At 42.2% G+C, this 18,410-nt stretch overlaps 1 protein-coding gene across 1 annotated transcript; it reads left to right on the top strand.

The window, feature by feature from the left end:
• Positions 1-1,020: 1,020 nt before the first annotated feature.
• LOC118560999 (coiled-coil domain-containing protein 80-like) lies at positions 1,021-16,819 on the top strand (the record flags this gene model as incomplete). Its single annotated transcript, XM_036132552.1, has 5 exons — positions 1,021-2,304; positions 3,794-3,991; positions 7,478-7,953; positions 8,715-9,053; positions 16,663-16,819. Coding segments are annotated over exons 1-5 (1,861 nt in total), but the record flags the coding sequence as incomplete, so codon positions are not given.
• Between the last annotated feature and the right edge of the window lie 1,591 nt (positions 16,820-18,410).

The following is an 18,410-nucleotide window of genomic DNA, read 5'->3' as shown; positions in this document are numbered from 1 at the left end:
GGAAAGGATAACGCCATTGTTAAAAGAAAACCAAAAGAAGTCCTGTTTGCAGTTGGCCAGAAGCCATGTTGGGGACCCAGCATACGTGGAAGAAGGTGCTTTGGTCAGACGAGACCAAAATGCTAAACGCTGTGTGGTGGAGAAATAACACTGCACATCCCTCCTGAACACACCGTCCCCACAGTCAGACATGGTGGTGGCAGCATCATGGTCTGGAGGTGCCTCTCTTCAGCAGGGACAGGGAGGATGGATGGAGCCGAATACGGGGAGAAAACCTGCTGGAGTCTGCAAAAGGCTTGAGACTGGGGTGGAGGTTCACCTTCCATCAGGATATAAAGCCAGGGCCACAATGGAACGATTTAAAACCAAATATTTTCATGCGTCAGAATGGTCCAGTCAAAGTCCAGACCTAAACCCAATAAATAATCTGTGGCAAGATCTGAAAACTGCTGTTCACAAACGCTCTCCGTCTAATCTGACTGAACTGTTTTGCAAAGAATGAGCAAAAATGTCACTAGATGGGCAAAGCTGATAGAGACAAACCCTAAAAGACTTTCAGCTGGAACTGCAGCAAAAGGTGTCTCCACACAGTATTGACTCAGGGGGACTGAATACTTTTGCACAATGCCATTTTCAGATTTTTTTTAATTCAAAAGCAATGTATAATTTTCATTCTACTTCACAACTGTATCTATCACTTGGTGTTGGTCTTTCCCATAAAATTTCAATAAAATATATTTATGCCTGTGGTTATAATGTGACAAAATGTAGAAAGGTTCAATGCTTTTGCAAGCCACGATAGATAGATAGATAGATAGATAGATAGATAGATAGATAGATAGATAGATAGATAGATAGATAGATAGATAGATAGATAGATAGATAGATAGATAGATAGATAGATAGATAGATAGATAGATAGATAGATAGATAGATAGATACTTCGGGATAATATGTTACAATGTTTTATATCTGCAGGGGAAGAAAGGAGTGTTTGCAGAGTGAACTGGCAGCTGATCGTCCCGGGGCAGCTCCTCCTGACGTGACGTTGCGTCGCCAAGAGTCCGGAGGCTGAGGTTTGTGTGGACAAGGCTCCAAAAGGCTCTCATTTGCCAAAGGGGGCCCTGGAAAGAGGCAGAGCCGATTTTTCCTGTGCAGTCTCTGCGAGCCTTGGACGGGAATTCTTCCTTTCATTCATCCGGAAGCGTCTCTATCTGGAAATAGGACCGATGAGAAGTTTAATCGATGTCGTTAAAGCGACCCAACACGATCGAAAACTTTTCTCTCAGACAGTTCATTGGTTTTCTTCCATGCGTGTGAATTATTGAGCGTTGGAGCTTATCCTGTTATCTGCGGGAGCCGAAGTGTTTCTGCGATGAGTTTGTGGGTTTAACTTGACGCACAGCCTATTCCGCCTGTTTTTGTGAGGTTCAGAAGCGGAGGGCATGCTCTGAGAGCAATCCTGCTGAACAACTGTGCGTCCTCCCCCGTCTGTCTTCATCTGGACTTAATAGGCAACAAATGTTGTGAAGGAACAGCAGGACAGCGCCGAAGCTCCACCGCTGGATCTTTTTTCTTTTTACGGGTGGGTTGGTTTACTTGACGGATCCACAATGAGGGCGTTTATTTGTGTGAGTTTGGCTCTGATTTGTCTGCTCACCTGGACCGAAGCCGACAGACAGACTCATCTGAAGCGGGTGCAACTCCACCGACGCGCAAAAACTGGACGTGCCCAGCTGCGCGCAACGGACAAGGCGGGCTTCGCCGGGCGCTTGCGCCCGGGGTTTGGATCTGCGATCACCATGCACAGCTCAAACACTGCGGCGAATGTGCAATCTGACGAAGGGACCCCAGTTCCCGTCCGGACAGGGGCACTGAAGGGCAGGAGAGGGGGAGGTCAGGGCGTGTTGGCTCGGAGAGGCGGCGCCGGACAGATTGGCTTGCCGGAGCGGTCGGACGTGTTGCAAGATGAGGGCACCCCTGGAGCAAGAGCCAGGATCTCCAGGATGCCAAACAGCGCGGGGTCACCCAACCTGCTGGCCAGTTTCGCAGGGAAGAACCGAGTCCTGGTGATCTCGGCGCCCCATGAGTCCGACGGGTACTACCGGCTCATGATGTCGCTCCTGAAACCGGACGTGTACTGCGAGCTGGCCGAGAGACACGTCCACCAGATCGTGATGTTCCATCAGGAGGGGGAGATGGGGGGCAAGGTGAGAAGGATCACCTCTGAGGGGAAGGTGCTGCAGGAGCCACTGGACACAGCGCTCATCCCCAGGCTCATGAGCTTCCTCAAACTGGAGAAGGGTGAGGCACCGCTTGGGTGAAAGCATGATCACAGATACTGTACACAAAAGCACCCACGCATTCCTGGAACTTTCTAACATTTTCATGTCACAACCATATTCCGTCGGATTTGTTGGAAGATAGGCCAATACAAATTAGGTCATGATAGTGAAACAAAAAATTATTCATGGTTTGCAATTTTATAAGATCCAAATCTAAAATTGTGCCATGCCTTTGTATTTAGCCCCCCTGTAAAATACCTTCTACAGCTTCAGCTGAAAATGTCTCTGTCTCCAGCTTTGCACATCTAATGAGGGAATCTTTCACCCATTCTTCTTTGGAAATAATTTAGTCAGATTGGATGGGGAGCATCTGTAAACACCAATTCACAAGCCTCGCCACAGATTCTCAATTCAATTTTGGTTTGGACAGTTACTGGGCCATTCTGATATGGAAATATGATTTGACCTAAACCATTCATTATCGCCCTGACTGTTTAGGGTTGTTGCCCTGCTGGAAGGTCGTCTAACAGATTTTTCCCAGGTTAGTCCTGAATTTAGCGGCATCCATCTTCCCATTATCTATGTTCAGTTTACCTCTCCCCGATGAAGCACACTCCCACAGCCCGATGCTGTCACTGAGAGAGATGTCCAATACTTGTGATATTGTTTTACAACCAAACCTAGCTTCAACCTTTCCCACAACTTGCTCCCTGACCCGTCTGCTGTTTTTCTTGGTCCTCATGATAGCGTTTGATCAATAATGTTGTCTAACAAACCCTTCTATGCTTTTCAGAACAGCTGGATTTATACTGAGATCAAAATAAACAAAGATTGACTCTGTTTACCAATTAGGTGGTTTATGCGGGCACTGTGTTGTAGTGGACGAGATTCATCATTGTCTCACATTCAATATGGTGCCGCAAGAAACCAAAATCATTAAAAATCAAGGTTTCCACTCACATCAGTTACGTACGGTTACCAAGCCAATGCAGGGCTGCAAAAAATTCCCCAAGAAGGACGTTTGGCCGGACGCCGCAGAGGTCCCTGGATGTGGCTCCTGAATTTCACGAGCCAAACAGGAAATGTCAGGCGCTAGGCTGGATAAAGTTCTGGTGAATTTCAGAATAAAATCACCACACCAACTTAGCTATCATCACTAGTGTAAATAAAATGGCAACACAGACACACGAGAAAACAGAGGAGCTTTTGGGAAGATAAAATAGGATATTTAAGTGCACAGATAACGAGTTTTTCCCCTAGAAAATTAAAACCAGCTGTTTCTTTTTTTATATAAAACAAAGGATCATGTGAACTTCTGTTCTCGCCAGCGGAGCCGGATTCGGGTTTTGTGGCGAACTGGATTGGGACCGTAACCCGCACCGTAGTCAGTGTGAGCCCCGGGTTATGGTGACCAGAGTTAAAAAGGCTGAAGCAAATGCTTGCCACACTTTTCAGATCTTCATTTTCTTCCTTCACCTACATTTCCCTCACCTTCCTTTGACCTGCAGGCAAGTTTGGAATGGTGCTGCTAAAGAAAACGCTGCAGGTGGAGGAGAAGTACCCCTACCCCGTCAGACTGGAGGCCATGTATGAGGTCATTGACCAGTCGCCCATGAGAAAGATGGAGAAGCTACGCCAGAAGGGCTTTGTCCAGAAGTGTAAAGCAGCAGGTGTGGAGGGTCAGGTGGAGGATGTCACTCGCACAGGTGAGTCACGCTTTGTTTTTTTTTTTTTGTTTTTTTTTGTTTTTTTTACTTTTAGCCTTCAATGTTAAACGACCAGGGATTAATCAAAAAACGTCTTCAGAAGTTGTTTTAATTTGCATATTATGCTAACCCGTAATTTGCGATTCACTGCTTCCAGTTGCCATAGAGGATAAACGTAACATCCCACAGAGATTCAATCTTCTCTGCCACCTTTTACAGTTGGAAAGACAGGAGAACATTCCATTTAAATAGGGAAAATGTGTGCTTTCATACGTCAGCAAATGGCTCGACCATATCTATAGTCAGTAATACTAAAATGTTTAAAACAAATGAAGGTAAAAAAAAATTCTAAAGCTGCATGAAAGAGTAGCATCTTTGGGTCAAGTCTCCATGAGCATGTCCATGGGTGTTGGGGGGCCGCGCCTTCAAAGCAATTCAATACAAAATGTTTTGTTGATCCCAAATGGAAATGTTACATTGCTGTAACTCATCTAAGTTTCTTCAGAGTTGTTGTAGTTGGTGATGCGTTGGGCAGAAAGGATGTCCTGTAGACAACCACACAATGAAGAAGCGTACTAATGCATCGAGAGGTCTTTATTTATGCTTGGCCTTCTTGAACACAAATAAGACTCTTTGATCCTTTCCAGATAGCAGTCAGTCTTCTCAGAACAACTCTATGGAGCAGATACAACAAAGAAATAGGTTTTACATTACAAATATACCTTCAATGCTGTGCAAGATAAGCATTAGTATTTACCCAAAACTTTCTATATGTGTATATGTCACGTTGTGTTCTGATGAACCCGAACACAACCACACACTGAGTTTCGTTAAATGAGTTTTATTGAATGAAGGATGAGTTGTGGAGGAAGGAAACCAGAGAGGCTGTACCGGACTGGAACTGGAGATGTAGATGGGAGCAGGAGATGGAGGACCGAAGAGAGTTCTAGGAGGTGCAGGGCTGCCGTAGATCCAGAGGTGCAGCAGAGAGAGTTCTTGGAGATGCAGGGCTGTTGTAGAACCAGAGGTGCAGTGAGAGAGTGCTTTGGACGTGGGGCTGCAGAACGACCAGGAGAGCAGCAGAGAGAGAGTCCATAGAATGCAAGGGCTGCCGTACTTGGAGCACAGAGGTAGCAGGAGATCGAGTATGACAGCAGAGAGCTTACTAGGAGCACTGGGGTAACAGGAGATCCAACAACAAAGCAGAGAGCTTACTTGGAGCACTGGGGTAGCAGGAGATCCAGCAGCTAACAGAGAGCTTACTTGGAGCACAGGGGTAGCAGGAGATCCAGTAGCTAACAGAGAGCTTACTTGAAGCACATGGGGTAGCAGGAGATCCAACAACTAAAGCAGAGAGCTTACTTGGAGCACTGGGGTAGCAGGAGATCCAGCAGCTAACAGAGAGCTTACTTGGAGCACAGGGGTAGCAGAAGATTCAACAACAAAGCAGAGAGCTTACATGGCTGACAGAGGTGGAGTGAGTGGAGACTGATGAACCGACAGGGAAGAGACGACTGAAAGAGGTTTATGTAGAGAGGCTGGCAGGTGGAGTGAGTACATATTGATTGGTGCCTAACAGGTGTGACTGATTGCTGAAGGAGTGGAGGCCGAGCTGTGTGAGAGGAGGAGGTGCTGGAAAATAACAGGGGAAGACAGCCAGGCCAAAACTGAACCATGACAGTATAGTCTGGTAAACAAAAGGCACAACAATCACTGAAACAGTTTTCCTTCATCTGTGAGCTGGTGCTATTTATACACAACGCCAGGTAGGAAGCTATTTTAGCATAATGCAAAGCACACTGAATGTAACACAGCATTAATTATCTTATAACATCACCTCAATAACATTGAAACATATTCAACAACAAATGTTCCCATTTTCAGCCAGGCACATAATAATTTAAGCATAAGTCTGTGCAGCTGTAAAGAGCCTGACCTTCATGCAAATTCCCTCTCTTTTGGTACATAGTCATCAATGGTAGCTTTAAGTAGGAGGCACATATAGTTTACAGGAAATATGTCAAAATAGAGGCTTCTTTATACTAAGGGAAATACCAAAATAAAAGCATCAGGAAGAGACTCCTTCATATCACCATTTAGTGGTCATTCAAACTAGTTTCTTGTTCATATCTGTTATCCCCAATGACTGCAGAGTCATCCGAGCACTGCTAACCACCTGGTCAGACACACAACCTTTCATTCTCTTGTAACACGAATCAGAATGAATTGTGTTAAATGTTCTGTTGAACCAGGGCTATAGGCAAGCTGCAAGGGATTCTGATAGTGGCTTGCTTGCTTACTCAGGTAGATCAACAGGCATCACTTTAGGACCTTCATGATGTGGAAAGTCAGAGCAAAAGGTCTATAGTCACTGACGACTGATGGCTGAGTTTTTCTTGCAACCAGTACAAGACAAGAAGCCTTCCACAGCACTGGAGCCTGCTCCTGGTCAGCCTAAGGTTAAAGGGTGCTACAGAATCCTACAAAGCTGCCCTGCACAGTCCGTTGGGACTCCAAGGCTGACCCCATCCGCACCTGCGGCCTTGTTCCGGTTTGGTCTCTCCAGTCGCCTCTTCAGCTAACTTCTAGAGACAGGCAGGCGACTGTTGCTGACACAGCATATGATGCCATCAGCTCAGTTATTGCTAAGCTGCAGATGCAATAACCCAGTGCATTTGTGGCAGTATCTGTTTATCTCTCTCCGGACAGTTTGTCAGCTGCTCAACTAGAGAAAACAAAGCGTTTCATTTGTTTTATGCAAATGCCAGGGGTTCATATATCTCTAAAGCAGTGGTTCAAATGTTTTCTGTTGCGCCCCCCTTAGTGGGAGAAAAAATGTTTAGGCACCCCCATCTCAACAAAATGGGTCAGAAATGTACGTTTTAGGGTTTTCTGTTTTAATGCATTAAAATTGTTGTTCTGAAGATTACCCACAATCCCATGTAACATGTATTACACACACACACACACACACACACACACACACACACACACACACACACACACACACACATATATATATATATATATATATATATATATATATATATATATAGATAGATAGATAGATAGATAGATAGATAGATAGATGGCATACTACTTTTAACTACCTATGAACCTCATATGGCAAAAATAACATCAAGCCCTATTATTTCAGAAGCACTACTGTCAAGCTAGTCCTCCATAATACCCTCCATAATAATTAGATCATAATTTCGAACCTAAAACTAATTTCAGCTGTTTTATCTGTGATAGGTTTGAGGTATAGTCACATGCCTCCAGCACAGTTGTCATCATTCACAAGCGTAGTTAGAAATCTTTGTAAATCTTAGATAAAAGCCGAGATTTTAAACAATGTAGCAAAGACTCTTTCAGATTTGTTCAGATTTTGTAATTTGACTGGTCTAGTCCTTTAAATTAGTCTCACATTACCTCTTGGAAGTTGACCTTTTTCTCTGTTGATGTTTTGAATACCTCCTGATCCAGCTGTAGAGAGAAAACCAATAAAGAAGATCCCTAGAAAGCCTACACAGGCCTCAACAACAGCTGCTACAACCACCACAACAACTATACGGCCCACAACAACAACTACACCAACAACAACCACAACTACTACTACAACGAGGCCTACTACTACCACTACCACCACAACCAAAGCTACAACAACCACAACCAGAACTACAACAACCACCAAACCCACCACCACTACAACCCAGAGAACCACCACCACAACCCAGAGACCCACAAGAGGCCCACCCACAGCACCTTGGCTCCCAGCTAGCAGAACTACAGCGGATCCTTACTATGAGAACCACAGAGAGAGGTACCCGGCTAAAACCACTCCGGCCGGAGACAACCACACTGACAAGGACAACAGAGATTCACACAGCCACAGGCGGTTGCCTGTTTCCCACAAACCCACGAAGGCCAAGTCCAGCAAGAAGAAGAATGAGGCAGAAAAGGTAATTCTACGACAATTAACCAACGTGATAAAGATTTCATGTCATCTTGTACCCACATTTTTTACTCATGGGTTACAATTCTGTCATTTCCATTTATCCAGGCACTTACAGCACTGCATCACAGTTTTTCTTTGTATTCAACAATCTCCTTGAATTATGGAGACAAATAAAAATGCTAAAAAAAATTGCCAAAAATGCTTTAAACTCATGTATTTGATTTTTGAAAACTTTGTGACACACCTTGTTTATTGTTATTTTGGTTCAAATCCCTTTTTGCCACAGTTCAAACAGACCAAACCAAGTAACTAAGTGACATATTGGTGGTAGACAGTAGTTAATGGAATCAGATACCAATATTTCCATACAGTAGACTAAGAGTAGCAGAATACAGAAAATTGTTGTTTGTCAAAGCAAGGGCTGCCAAGTGGTGCCGTTAGTAGCACTGCTGCCTTGCAGCAATAGGGTCCTGGGTTTAAATCCCAGCCGGGGGTCTTTGCATGTCATCTCTGGGTGGCCAAAAAACATATATTCAGGCCATTAGGCTAATGTGAAGCTACTGTGAATAAATACATCCCAGTGTACTTCTGAATCATGCTCAAGCACTCAGATCAAGATTCTGTGGTTGCTTAGTTCTTTACTTTGTCCAGGGAATAGTCTCAGCCAATGTTATTCACTACAGGACATGTGTTTGCTCAAAGTCTGAGCAGCCTTATATCATGGGTAATCTCTACTTGAATGACAGCATATAATTCTGTATGCAGGTATCAACTAAAGCCTATGAGGACAACAATGAACCCAGCCAGCCAACTTCGAGAGATCCAGAGGAGATGGAATCTGTCCCAGATGTCAGTCCAACAAAAAAAGTCAAAAGCAAGCATGATAAGAAGAGGAAAAAGAGTGACAAGAATTTCAAGAAAGCTGACAGGAGAGGAGGAAAACCTGGGAAAGAAGTGAAGATCGGAGGAAAGAAAAATGGAAAGAAGCTGACAAAGTACCCAGAAAAACAGGACTACCCAAAACCCACAAAGAAGCCAACGCCTCCTCCCAAGGGCTCCCTGGCCTCTTTTCTGGACTACTTTGAGAACAGGAGGCGGCTGCTGGTGAGAGCATGACAACATTTACATTTACATTTAATAAGAGCACATTACCTCCGCTTCAACAAGGGGGGGATATTTCACGTAGATGGTGCTCTAACAACTAATTTGTGTCCATCTACAAATTGCTGCCATAAACGCACCATTTCCACCCCTTTGCTGCTCGTCTATTTGATTTATCAAATAGACCAGCAGCATTTATTTATTACAGTTTAATCAGTTCCTCAATTCTGTTATCTGGTTTGTCAAAAGAAAAAGCTTAAAGAAATTTCCACAATTGGATGGAATAACCATTCATAGCCCTACTTCAGTTCAGTCAATAAGCGAAGGCTGAGGACGGTATCTCTAATACATTTGCATACAGAGGCTTACATCTGTTAACCACGGACATGAAAGCTCTTTGAGTTTTGAGCTTTGAAGCATTTAACTGAGCTGTTCTTTCAAAACATACAACTTCCCAGACTTCTTTTAATAGAGGCGCCTTTAAATTTTTTGTGGGTTTTCTCTAATCTTCATGGGGTATATACTACACATACAGGATCAAATATATACATAACTCAACTAAGACTTTGTTAAATTTGCTGTTGTAGTAAAACGGGACCTCCATGCATGGCAGAATTGGTAAAATTCAATCAATCTGGTTGTTTTCATCACAACTTTTCAATAGCGCTGAGGTTTTGGGAACGAGCAGAAGCTTCCTGTTATCCTGCTGTACCATTTCCAAAGCAAGATTTAAAGTGTGTGCCCAAGTTCCTACAATTTAGCAGGTGATTTAAAGCAACACTAAAGACAATGTACAATATTTCCCACCTCTTCAAACATTTCGTCGTGTCATGCGTCTTCCAGCTTCTTTGAGAGTGACACTGAAGCTGTAGGGTGGGGGGCACACAGAGACAGTCAGTGTTTACGACAGTGCTATTTTCAAAGGGTTCTGTAGGGGGGAGTGCCACTTGAAAGTTACTTAGTACTGCTTTAAAGGTGTCATAAAATCACTGCATAAACTATTTGCTGTAGTTGATATTTCTACATATATAAATTATCCAAAGAATTTCATTAAAAAAATAACGTCATCTTGTTGTTTTGTCAGGCCAAATGCCCTTCATCAGTGAAAGCGTTGGGTACGGTAATGATATGCAGATACTACCATATTTGGAAAACATGTCAAACGCGCCCCCACACTCCTTCCCCCTCCATCCACACTTTTTCCTCTCTCCGCAACACTCCATCAAAAATCTGTATTATGGTCCTCATTACTTATGGGTAATTGGGGCCTGAAGTCCGGAGTCCACGACAGCAGAGCGGCGCAATCCACCCTTTCAAATTTGTGCATCTAACACTTTGTTAATGAAAGTCATTTTAGTTGTATGTTGTGTTATCAACTGACTCACCCAGGATAGTTGGATGAAAGCAGATTTCATTTTTGTGCAGAATACGAAAACTGATTATACAGTAACCAAACAACAATCTCTTTCCACAACAAATAGATCCAACGCCTCACTGTCAAAAACTGCAGTTTGTTTACTGGGTTATTTGGTGGCCAAAGACAGGAACACGCAGCATTAAATAAAGCTCAGCATATTGGGTAACTTGTTATCAATTAATACAAAAAACAGCCAGAAGCAACAAGCAGTTCGCCATCATTACTCCTATAAAAATTAAGATATAATAACTAGTAGCCTGGTCTGGTTGATCATTTGTATGATTTCCTAACTATCAACAAGAAACAGCAAATATTTGGTCTACATGGAATAGTGAGAGAGTGATTTTCTCGTGAGAGAGTGAATTCTCTAGGCGTGTGTGTGGTTGTAACGTGCTGTGCTCTCTCATTTACCTGGCTACTTTTTTGAGTCTCCTGAGTAATCAATGTATTAGCAAGAGAACATGGGTTAACTTCAATATTTATAACCTTCTTACCTCAGAAGACGTCAGTCATGCCTCTAAACAGAAGACCTGTGCAGTCTCAGCAGCAGACACTTTCCCTCTTCTCCCATGCATGTGCACAAAACTAGTGTCATTTTAATTTGTCGCCATAGGGGGCAGATGTCTGAAAAAATCCTGGAACTTGTGCTACGCTCCTTTAACAGTTTCATTTATTAAAGGAAAAAAAGCTTTCTAAATCAGTGAAAATTGGCCTGATTAGTGATTAAAGCTATAGTTGGTAATCCTGTTCAGAAACACTTTCCTTTATACTGGGTGAAATAGTTCTTCCATCCTGACTGGTTAATACATTATGTATTCAGAAAAATTGGGTTTAAAATTTTAAACTCTGTGAAAGCTTCAGGCCGGTAAAAACTCTGAGCAATCCTGTCATTTGGACCAAATGGCAGAGATTGGTCGGAGTTTTGGTTCTGCTCACACTCCCCTCTGTCCCTCCAGGACACTTCCGGGGGTATCACCTTATCGATTGGTTGTCTCATATGTCACTCATTCTGACACCCTTATGTAATGTCAGTGTTAGTGCCCCACCAGCTTCAACTAACTTCCTTGTTAGTTTCTGCTTGCTGGCTGCACATGCGCACTTCTAGTGTTTATGTATCTAGTTAGCTTTTGGATAGCTTTGGTGTTAGCTATTCATTGTAGCTCCGCTGCTCTCACCGTATACTCGCAAGAAGGAAACGAGGTACAAGTTTATGAGAAGAAGAGGAACACCTCGGTAGAAAGAAATAAGACCAGAGTGGATTTGGGAGATTTGTTGTTGGTGTTAGGCATTCGAGTTAGCTTCTTGGGGTGGTACTACTGGTTGCACTAGTGTACAATCCCTGGCGGCTTCTGGATCATGAATGTGGAAGAAGTGGCTCCTGCGCTTCACTTGGCTCTCTGGACATTCTGGGATAGGGTGTGAATCGTATTGGTAGGTGTGGTTCACAGGGTCGTTGAGTGGGCCAGGCATAGAGGTTTGGGTATTCAATTCAATTCAATTCAATTCAATTTTATTTATATAGCACCAGTTGTCAACATGTCATCTCGAGGCACTTTACAAAGTCAAAATCAATCATATTATACAGATTGGTCAAAAATGTCCTATATAAGGGAAGCAGTTGATTGCTTCAAAGTCCCAACAAGCAGCATTTACTCCTGGATGATAATTCAATAACAATATATATCAATCGATAGACGTGTGGTGCGATAGAAAAAAATGGGTCAATAAAAAGTTCAATAGAACAGTTTTCGTTACTTTTGCATTCTAGCCTATCGTATAGGTTAATACTAGAGTCACTACATCCACCCAACCAATCACAATCAAAGACCATGTGTTCTTTTTCTTTTTTAAAAACTTGCAGTTTTCTAAAAAGTTAGTTGAATAAATGGTTGAGTTTGAATTCAGTATTTTTTTAAATCTAAAATAGGTATTGTAGCGACAGCATAAAATTATAGATAACGATATCAATCAATGTGATTTCTATTTTAGTTATATGCTTTTTATGCTTTTTTTTCTATATCGTCCAGCCCTGGTGTCTACCACCCATGGAAATGCTTAACAACTGAAGCTGGTGGGGCAGTTAGAATGGCCACATCACTGTGGTTTTTCTTGGCTCCCTGCCCTAAGCAGACACAAATGGATCAACGGCTGCGGGATGTCTCGCTGTACACCAACACACATATACCCACATTGAGGGATATGGGGCATGTAGTAATTCATGTGTTTGTTCTGGGTTCTTTTGTGACCTCATTGATGAAGATGATGGAGTACTTTTGGTAGGACAACCACCCCTGTGAAGGTTTACCACCATACCATGTTTTCTCCATTTGTGGATAATGACTCACTGTGGATTGAGGTCCAAAAGCCCTAGAAATGGCTTTGTATGTTTTTAAACCAATAGATGTCAATAAACTGTTTCTCATCTGTTCTTGGATTTTCTTTACCTTGGGGCAATATGTGTTGCTTTTTGAGATCTTTTAACCTACTTGACGTTAAGAGACAGATTCTACGTGTATTTAAGAATTTCTTGATCCAACAGGTTAAGCAGTTTTCATGCCTGGTTGGTTAATCAGAGATAACAAGGTCAGGAAATATATTTTCACATCGGATCGGTTTGGGTTGCATAGATTTTTTTTCCCATTAATTATTTGAAAAATGCTTTAAGTGTGAGAAAAGAGCAAAACCATAAGCCAAACTGTAAGAGGGGAACTTTTTCACAGCAGTAGATTCTGCTCCCACTTCACATCTCAGGGGTTATTAATGAGGCATTAGCTTTTAGTAAAGTCACCTACTGCTCACTAATGCTTGATATTTTTCAGGCAAACTTGAAAGTGCTAGTAATATTCCCATCCTAGAGTTATTTGAAACAGAACAGGCAGTGAAAGTGGACAAAATAGTATTGCAGTTAAAGCTAGAGTTGGCAAGCATGTTCAGTTTTTCAAATGACGCATGCTACACAGCATCTAATACAAAAAGAAACGGTTGTTCAAAAAAACAAGCAACTTTGTCCAAGAAAAGCAGGAATGAAATGTTGAAAAAAAATTCAATAAATCTCAAATTAAAGTTACAGAGCTACTTCAACATGCTGCAACCCTGAGCGACGAAATCTAGAATAATATGTAATAATAAATATTAAACTTCATGGTCACAAGTGGAGTATCACAGGGTTCAGTCCTGGGGCCAATTCTCTTTGCTATATTATAATATATATATATATATATATATATATATATTAGGGCTGGGCAAGTTAACGCGTTAATTTCGCGTTAATTCATTAGACTATTAACGGCGATATTTATTTTATCGCGCATTAACGCATGTTGCTCACATGCTTTCAGTCAGTGTCCGTCCAGCACGCGCGCTGACTGCAGCGCGCTCCCCCTCCCCTCTCGTACAGGCTCAGCGGCGCCAGCCTATCAGCACGCAGGCTCAGCCTGGCGCCTCACTCAGGCTCTCACCACAAACTTGAATAGCACAACCAAGCTGAGAGAGTAGAGACCGCAGCAGCAAAAAACATGAAACACCAAAGAGGAAGTAGCACCGTTTTGGCTTTATTTTAATACCGTAAATGAATCAAGCTGTATGTTTTGTAAAAAGCCGGTTCATTTTAGTGGAAACACAACAAATTTGTATCTAAGCCACCGTGAAAAAACATGAAATGAAACGGCGAGCCCCAGAAACAGAGAGAGAGACGAAACTTCCTCTCACTGCCCCGACAGACCACTAGACGTCTCCTGATGAGGCGTTTTCTAGTCCTCCAGGGAACATCCAGGTAGATCAGTGGGATGGAGGAGGGGCATGGATGGATGGATGTATGGATGGGAGGGATGGATGGAGGATGTTACTGGAGCCCACAACTACATGTAATAAGACCTTTGAAGAACCCAGTACATATTATTAAAAAGTGTTATGTAAGATAAGATAACATTAGTTAATACTTTTTTTATCCCACGACGGGGACATTTATAGGATTAAAGCAACAGGCAGGTGCACACAACACAGCCAAATTACATAAGGATTGGAAATATATAAGAGGTGGATTAGCGAAAAAAACACTGAACATAACATTATTATTATTATTATTATTATTATTATTATTATTATTATTATTATTTAATTGTAATAATAAAATAAAAACCACAAAACCCAAAAGGTCACAGTTTCATGATACATCAAGCTTAGGGGACTGGCTAATATACAGCAGGTCAAAAAAGGCCATCATTTTGGCCTGTAGTGCTTGCTTTCTCTTATGAAAGAAAAGATCAACTAGTGCACTAAATTCAATAGATGGGTTGAAAATATCCAGTATAAAATAAGTGCTACAAATGTTACAACACTTTTGTTCATATGGCAGCAAGAAACATTAAAATAAAAGTGCTCTTTACAACTACTTTTGAATTCATTCTTGGCGTTTGCTAAATACATGCGATTAATCGCGATTAATCGCGATTAACTCAGGGCGATTAATCGCGATTTAAATATTTTAATCGTTGCCCAGCCCTAATATATATATATATATATATATATGCTTCTGATTGGTAAAATTATCAGAGCAGCATGGGATTAATTTCCACTGTTATACTGATGACACAGCTATATTATCAGTTAAATTCCTGATGAATCCAAACACATATTTGAACTACAGGCATGGTCTTGATGACATCAAAACTGGATGACTTTACATTTTCTACTTTTAAATTCTGACAAGACAGAATTTTGTCATCTTTGGACCAGAGTTCTTAAAAAATACACTTAATCAGCACTTAATCTGGTTGGCATTACAGGTAGAGTTGGTGATTTTTCTGTAAGTTTCCCCAAGTCCCATTTTTAATAACTGCACATGCTCAGGACCGTCTTACCTGCTCTTCGGCTCCTTAGGGGATCACGTGAAAAAAATCTCCCAAATCCCACTCTGGTCTTATTTCTTTCTACTGAGGCCTTCCTCTTCTTCTCATAAAATGAACGCGGGTTTGTTTCTTGCGACTCTCAGCCAAGTTCAAAGTATACAGAGAGAGCAGTGGAGTTACAAGGCTAAGCTAACCGGATACATAAACACTAGAAGAGAGCGGGCACAGCCAGCAAGCGGAAACTAGGAAGGAAAGAGCACGGGCACTGGCGTTTCGTGGGCGCGCCAGCAATCATTGGTACGTGGGAGAACCAATAGATGAGGGTGATAACCCCCAGAACTCGATATATAGAGGGGGTTTATATAACGTCTATGGGTGAAAGCAGGAACACAACTCTGACAAATCAAGGCCCTTTGGACCGAACGACAGAGATTGGTTATTGTTTTTACAGGCCTGCTGCTCCCACAGAGAACTATTTTTAAACCTCCTCTTTGTGAATACATAATATATAACTACTTTCAGGATGGAAGGTGATTATACCCAGTATAACAAAAAGTATTACTGAACAGGATTACCAACTATAGCTTTAAAGTTAGGGTTGACATTTTATAGTGTTAATACAGTGAGGACTAGAAGTTTACATCTAAACTAGTTCTAAACCTAGTAATAAAAAGATCTGCGTGTATTCAGCTGTTCTACTCAACTTGTGATCAAATAACAGACACAGTGATGAAGACGCAGTGCAGAGTCAGGCAGAACAAAGGAAATGCTTTACAAAACTTCCGACTTCCAGTTTTGACTGGCTTTTGTAGTTTTGGTTAGTGTTTTGGAGCCGACCCTTAGATTCCCTCTCCGTCACTGAGTTGTTAGTAATGTAGAGTAGGAGGAGGGGATCTGAAATGAAGGGCAGCTCACACCAGAGGGAGTTTGCTTTTTTACAAACAGAATGCTTGGAGAACTAGAATGGTCCCACCATCTGGTCAACATGCCTATTTTTAATAGTAAGAAGAGCAGGAAGCCACCTTTGGGTACTCAGGGATCTAAATCATTGGCTCTTTTGGATTTCTGATAATCCAAGTCCTCACAGAAACTCTAAAGCAATGTGCAACGCACCACATTAAAGCTCCTGTTTCAGCCCAGCCTGCACAGCTGAGTGCTGACAGACTAAATGTCTCTGTTTTGTAGCCAGTAGAGATTCCTTATCGTAGCATAACTATGAGCAGGGTGGGAAAAAGTTTCCCTACCACTTCTTGCAGGTTAATGTAAACATCACCTCTGCCGCTCTCTGTCTGTGTTTTTTGGCATGTCCATGATGCCCTAACCTCTATCGGTTCCTCCCTTCCTCCAGCTGATTACGTCACCCAGTGAGGAGAACAGAATGTATGTTCAGCAGAAGGACGAGTACCTAGAGTCCGTGTGTGAGATGGCCATCAGGAAAGTTTCCATCATCACCATCTTTGGCTCCCTGACCAACTCCACCATGAAAATCGACCACTATCAGATAGGTGAGCTCTTCTAATTTAGATTGTCATTGTGATTAAAGTTAACGACACCTGGAGCATATCCTTGAGTTGATGGGACAAACAGCCAAGGATGCCCACATTACCTTTTGACGTCAATATGAAATCGCCAGTTGATGTATAATACACGTTTTGGTTTTTTTACTCCATTTTGAAACAGGGATCATGTCTGTTAAGTAACACAAACAGATGTACCACTTTGCCAGTGTAAACATTCTTGATTGTTAAAGAAAAAACACAATCTGGTTGCATTACTATTAAGCAAGCCCAAAGCATAACGCTGCCACCACCGTGGGATGATGTTTTTAACTGCAATATCAATAGGGTCATTTCTTTCACTCAGAAAATGTGTCAAAGCTGTAGTTTTTGCTCTCCAGTAAACAACATCTTTTAGACCGAATGCAGTCTGTCAAAATTTGAAAGAAGTTTATTATTTAAGCATTTGAAGAAAATAGTCACCAACATACATATTTATGTAAAACTGTGTCAGGGTCAGATGCATCCGATCTTCTAAGTATAGACTGAACAAAACGGAAAACAATCCTGTAGCCTGACGATCACAATGCTTCATGATCACGTTTCTTTTTTTTGTTGGAAAAAGTGGATTCAAGATTCTGGCCAAGAAAAACAAGAATCGTTTTATAAACACACGTTCAAACAGCATGATCTCTGATGGAACACCTGTGCGTACCAGCACTTGACTTGACACTTGTGAAAGTATCTCCCAAATACACTCTGGTCTTATGTATTTCTTCTGAGGCATTCCTCTTCTTCTCATAAATTTGTAGATAGTTTGCGTCTTGCGTGTAATATAGGATGAGAGCAGCGGAGCTACAATTCACGGCTAAAACCAAAGTTCACTGGATGCATAAATACTAGAAGTGCGCAGTCAGTAAGAGGAAAATAGAAAGGAACGAGCGCGTACATTGGCATTACGTGAGCACGTCACAGTGATTGGCATGTGGGACAACCAATAGATAAGTCGAAGCCGAAAGATGATTGCCCACTATACCTTTAAGACACCTTCAAGGATTTTTGAAAATCTCAAACAGAATTTTTTATTTTTTTTTATTCTTTTCCCCACTCTTCCATTTAGCCTAGATTTGTGGAGTCCATCCATCAATCCATTGTCTTCCGTTTATATGAGATTGGGTCATGTGGGCTACAGGTCCAGGAGGGAAGCATCCCTCTCCCCAGCATCCATCCTCCAGCTCATTCTAGGGGATCCCAAGGCCCTCCAGTGAGTTCTGGGTTCTTCCCTGGGGTGGCCTCCCAGTAGGACTTACCCAGAAAACCACTAAAAGGAGGTGCTTAGGAAATATTATAGTGTCCAAACTACCTCAAATGACTTCCTTCGATACAGGGAAGCTCTACTTCTAGCTTCCCCCAGATGACAGAGCTCCTTGCCCTACCAGACTTAGAAGAGCTAAGTCTCAGCTTGACTGCTTCCATTACCATTGGTGCCCACCAGTGGGTCCTCTGGTTGCCATCAACTGTCAGGCCACAGCTCCTGGATGCTGCATCTACAATGGAGGTCTTAAACATGGTCCAGTCCTGTTACATCCTCTCCATCCAC

The sequence above is a fragment of the Fundulus heteroclitus genome, unplaced genomic scaffold (genome assembly GCF_011125445.2).
Source record: "Fundulus heteroclitus isolate FHET01 unplaced genomic scaffold, MU-UCD_Fhet_4.1 scaffold_527, whole genome shotgun sequence".
NCBI lineage: Eukaryota > Metazoa > Chordata > Actinopteri > Cyprinodontiformes > Fundulidae > Fundulus > Fundulus heteroclitus.
Note: the sequence above shows the minus strand (reverse complement) of the source record. Positions and strands in the feature narration are given on the sequence as shown.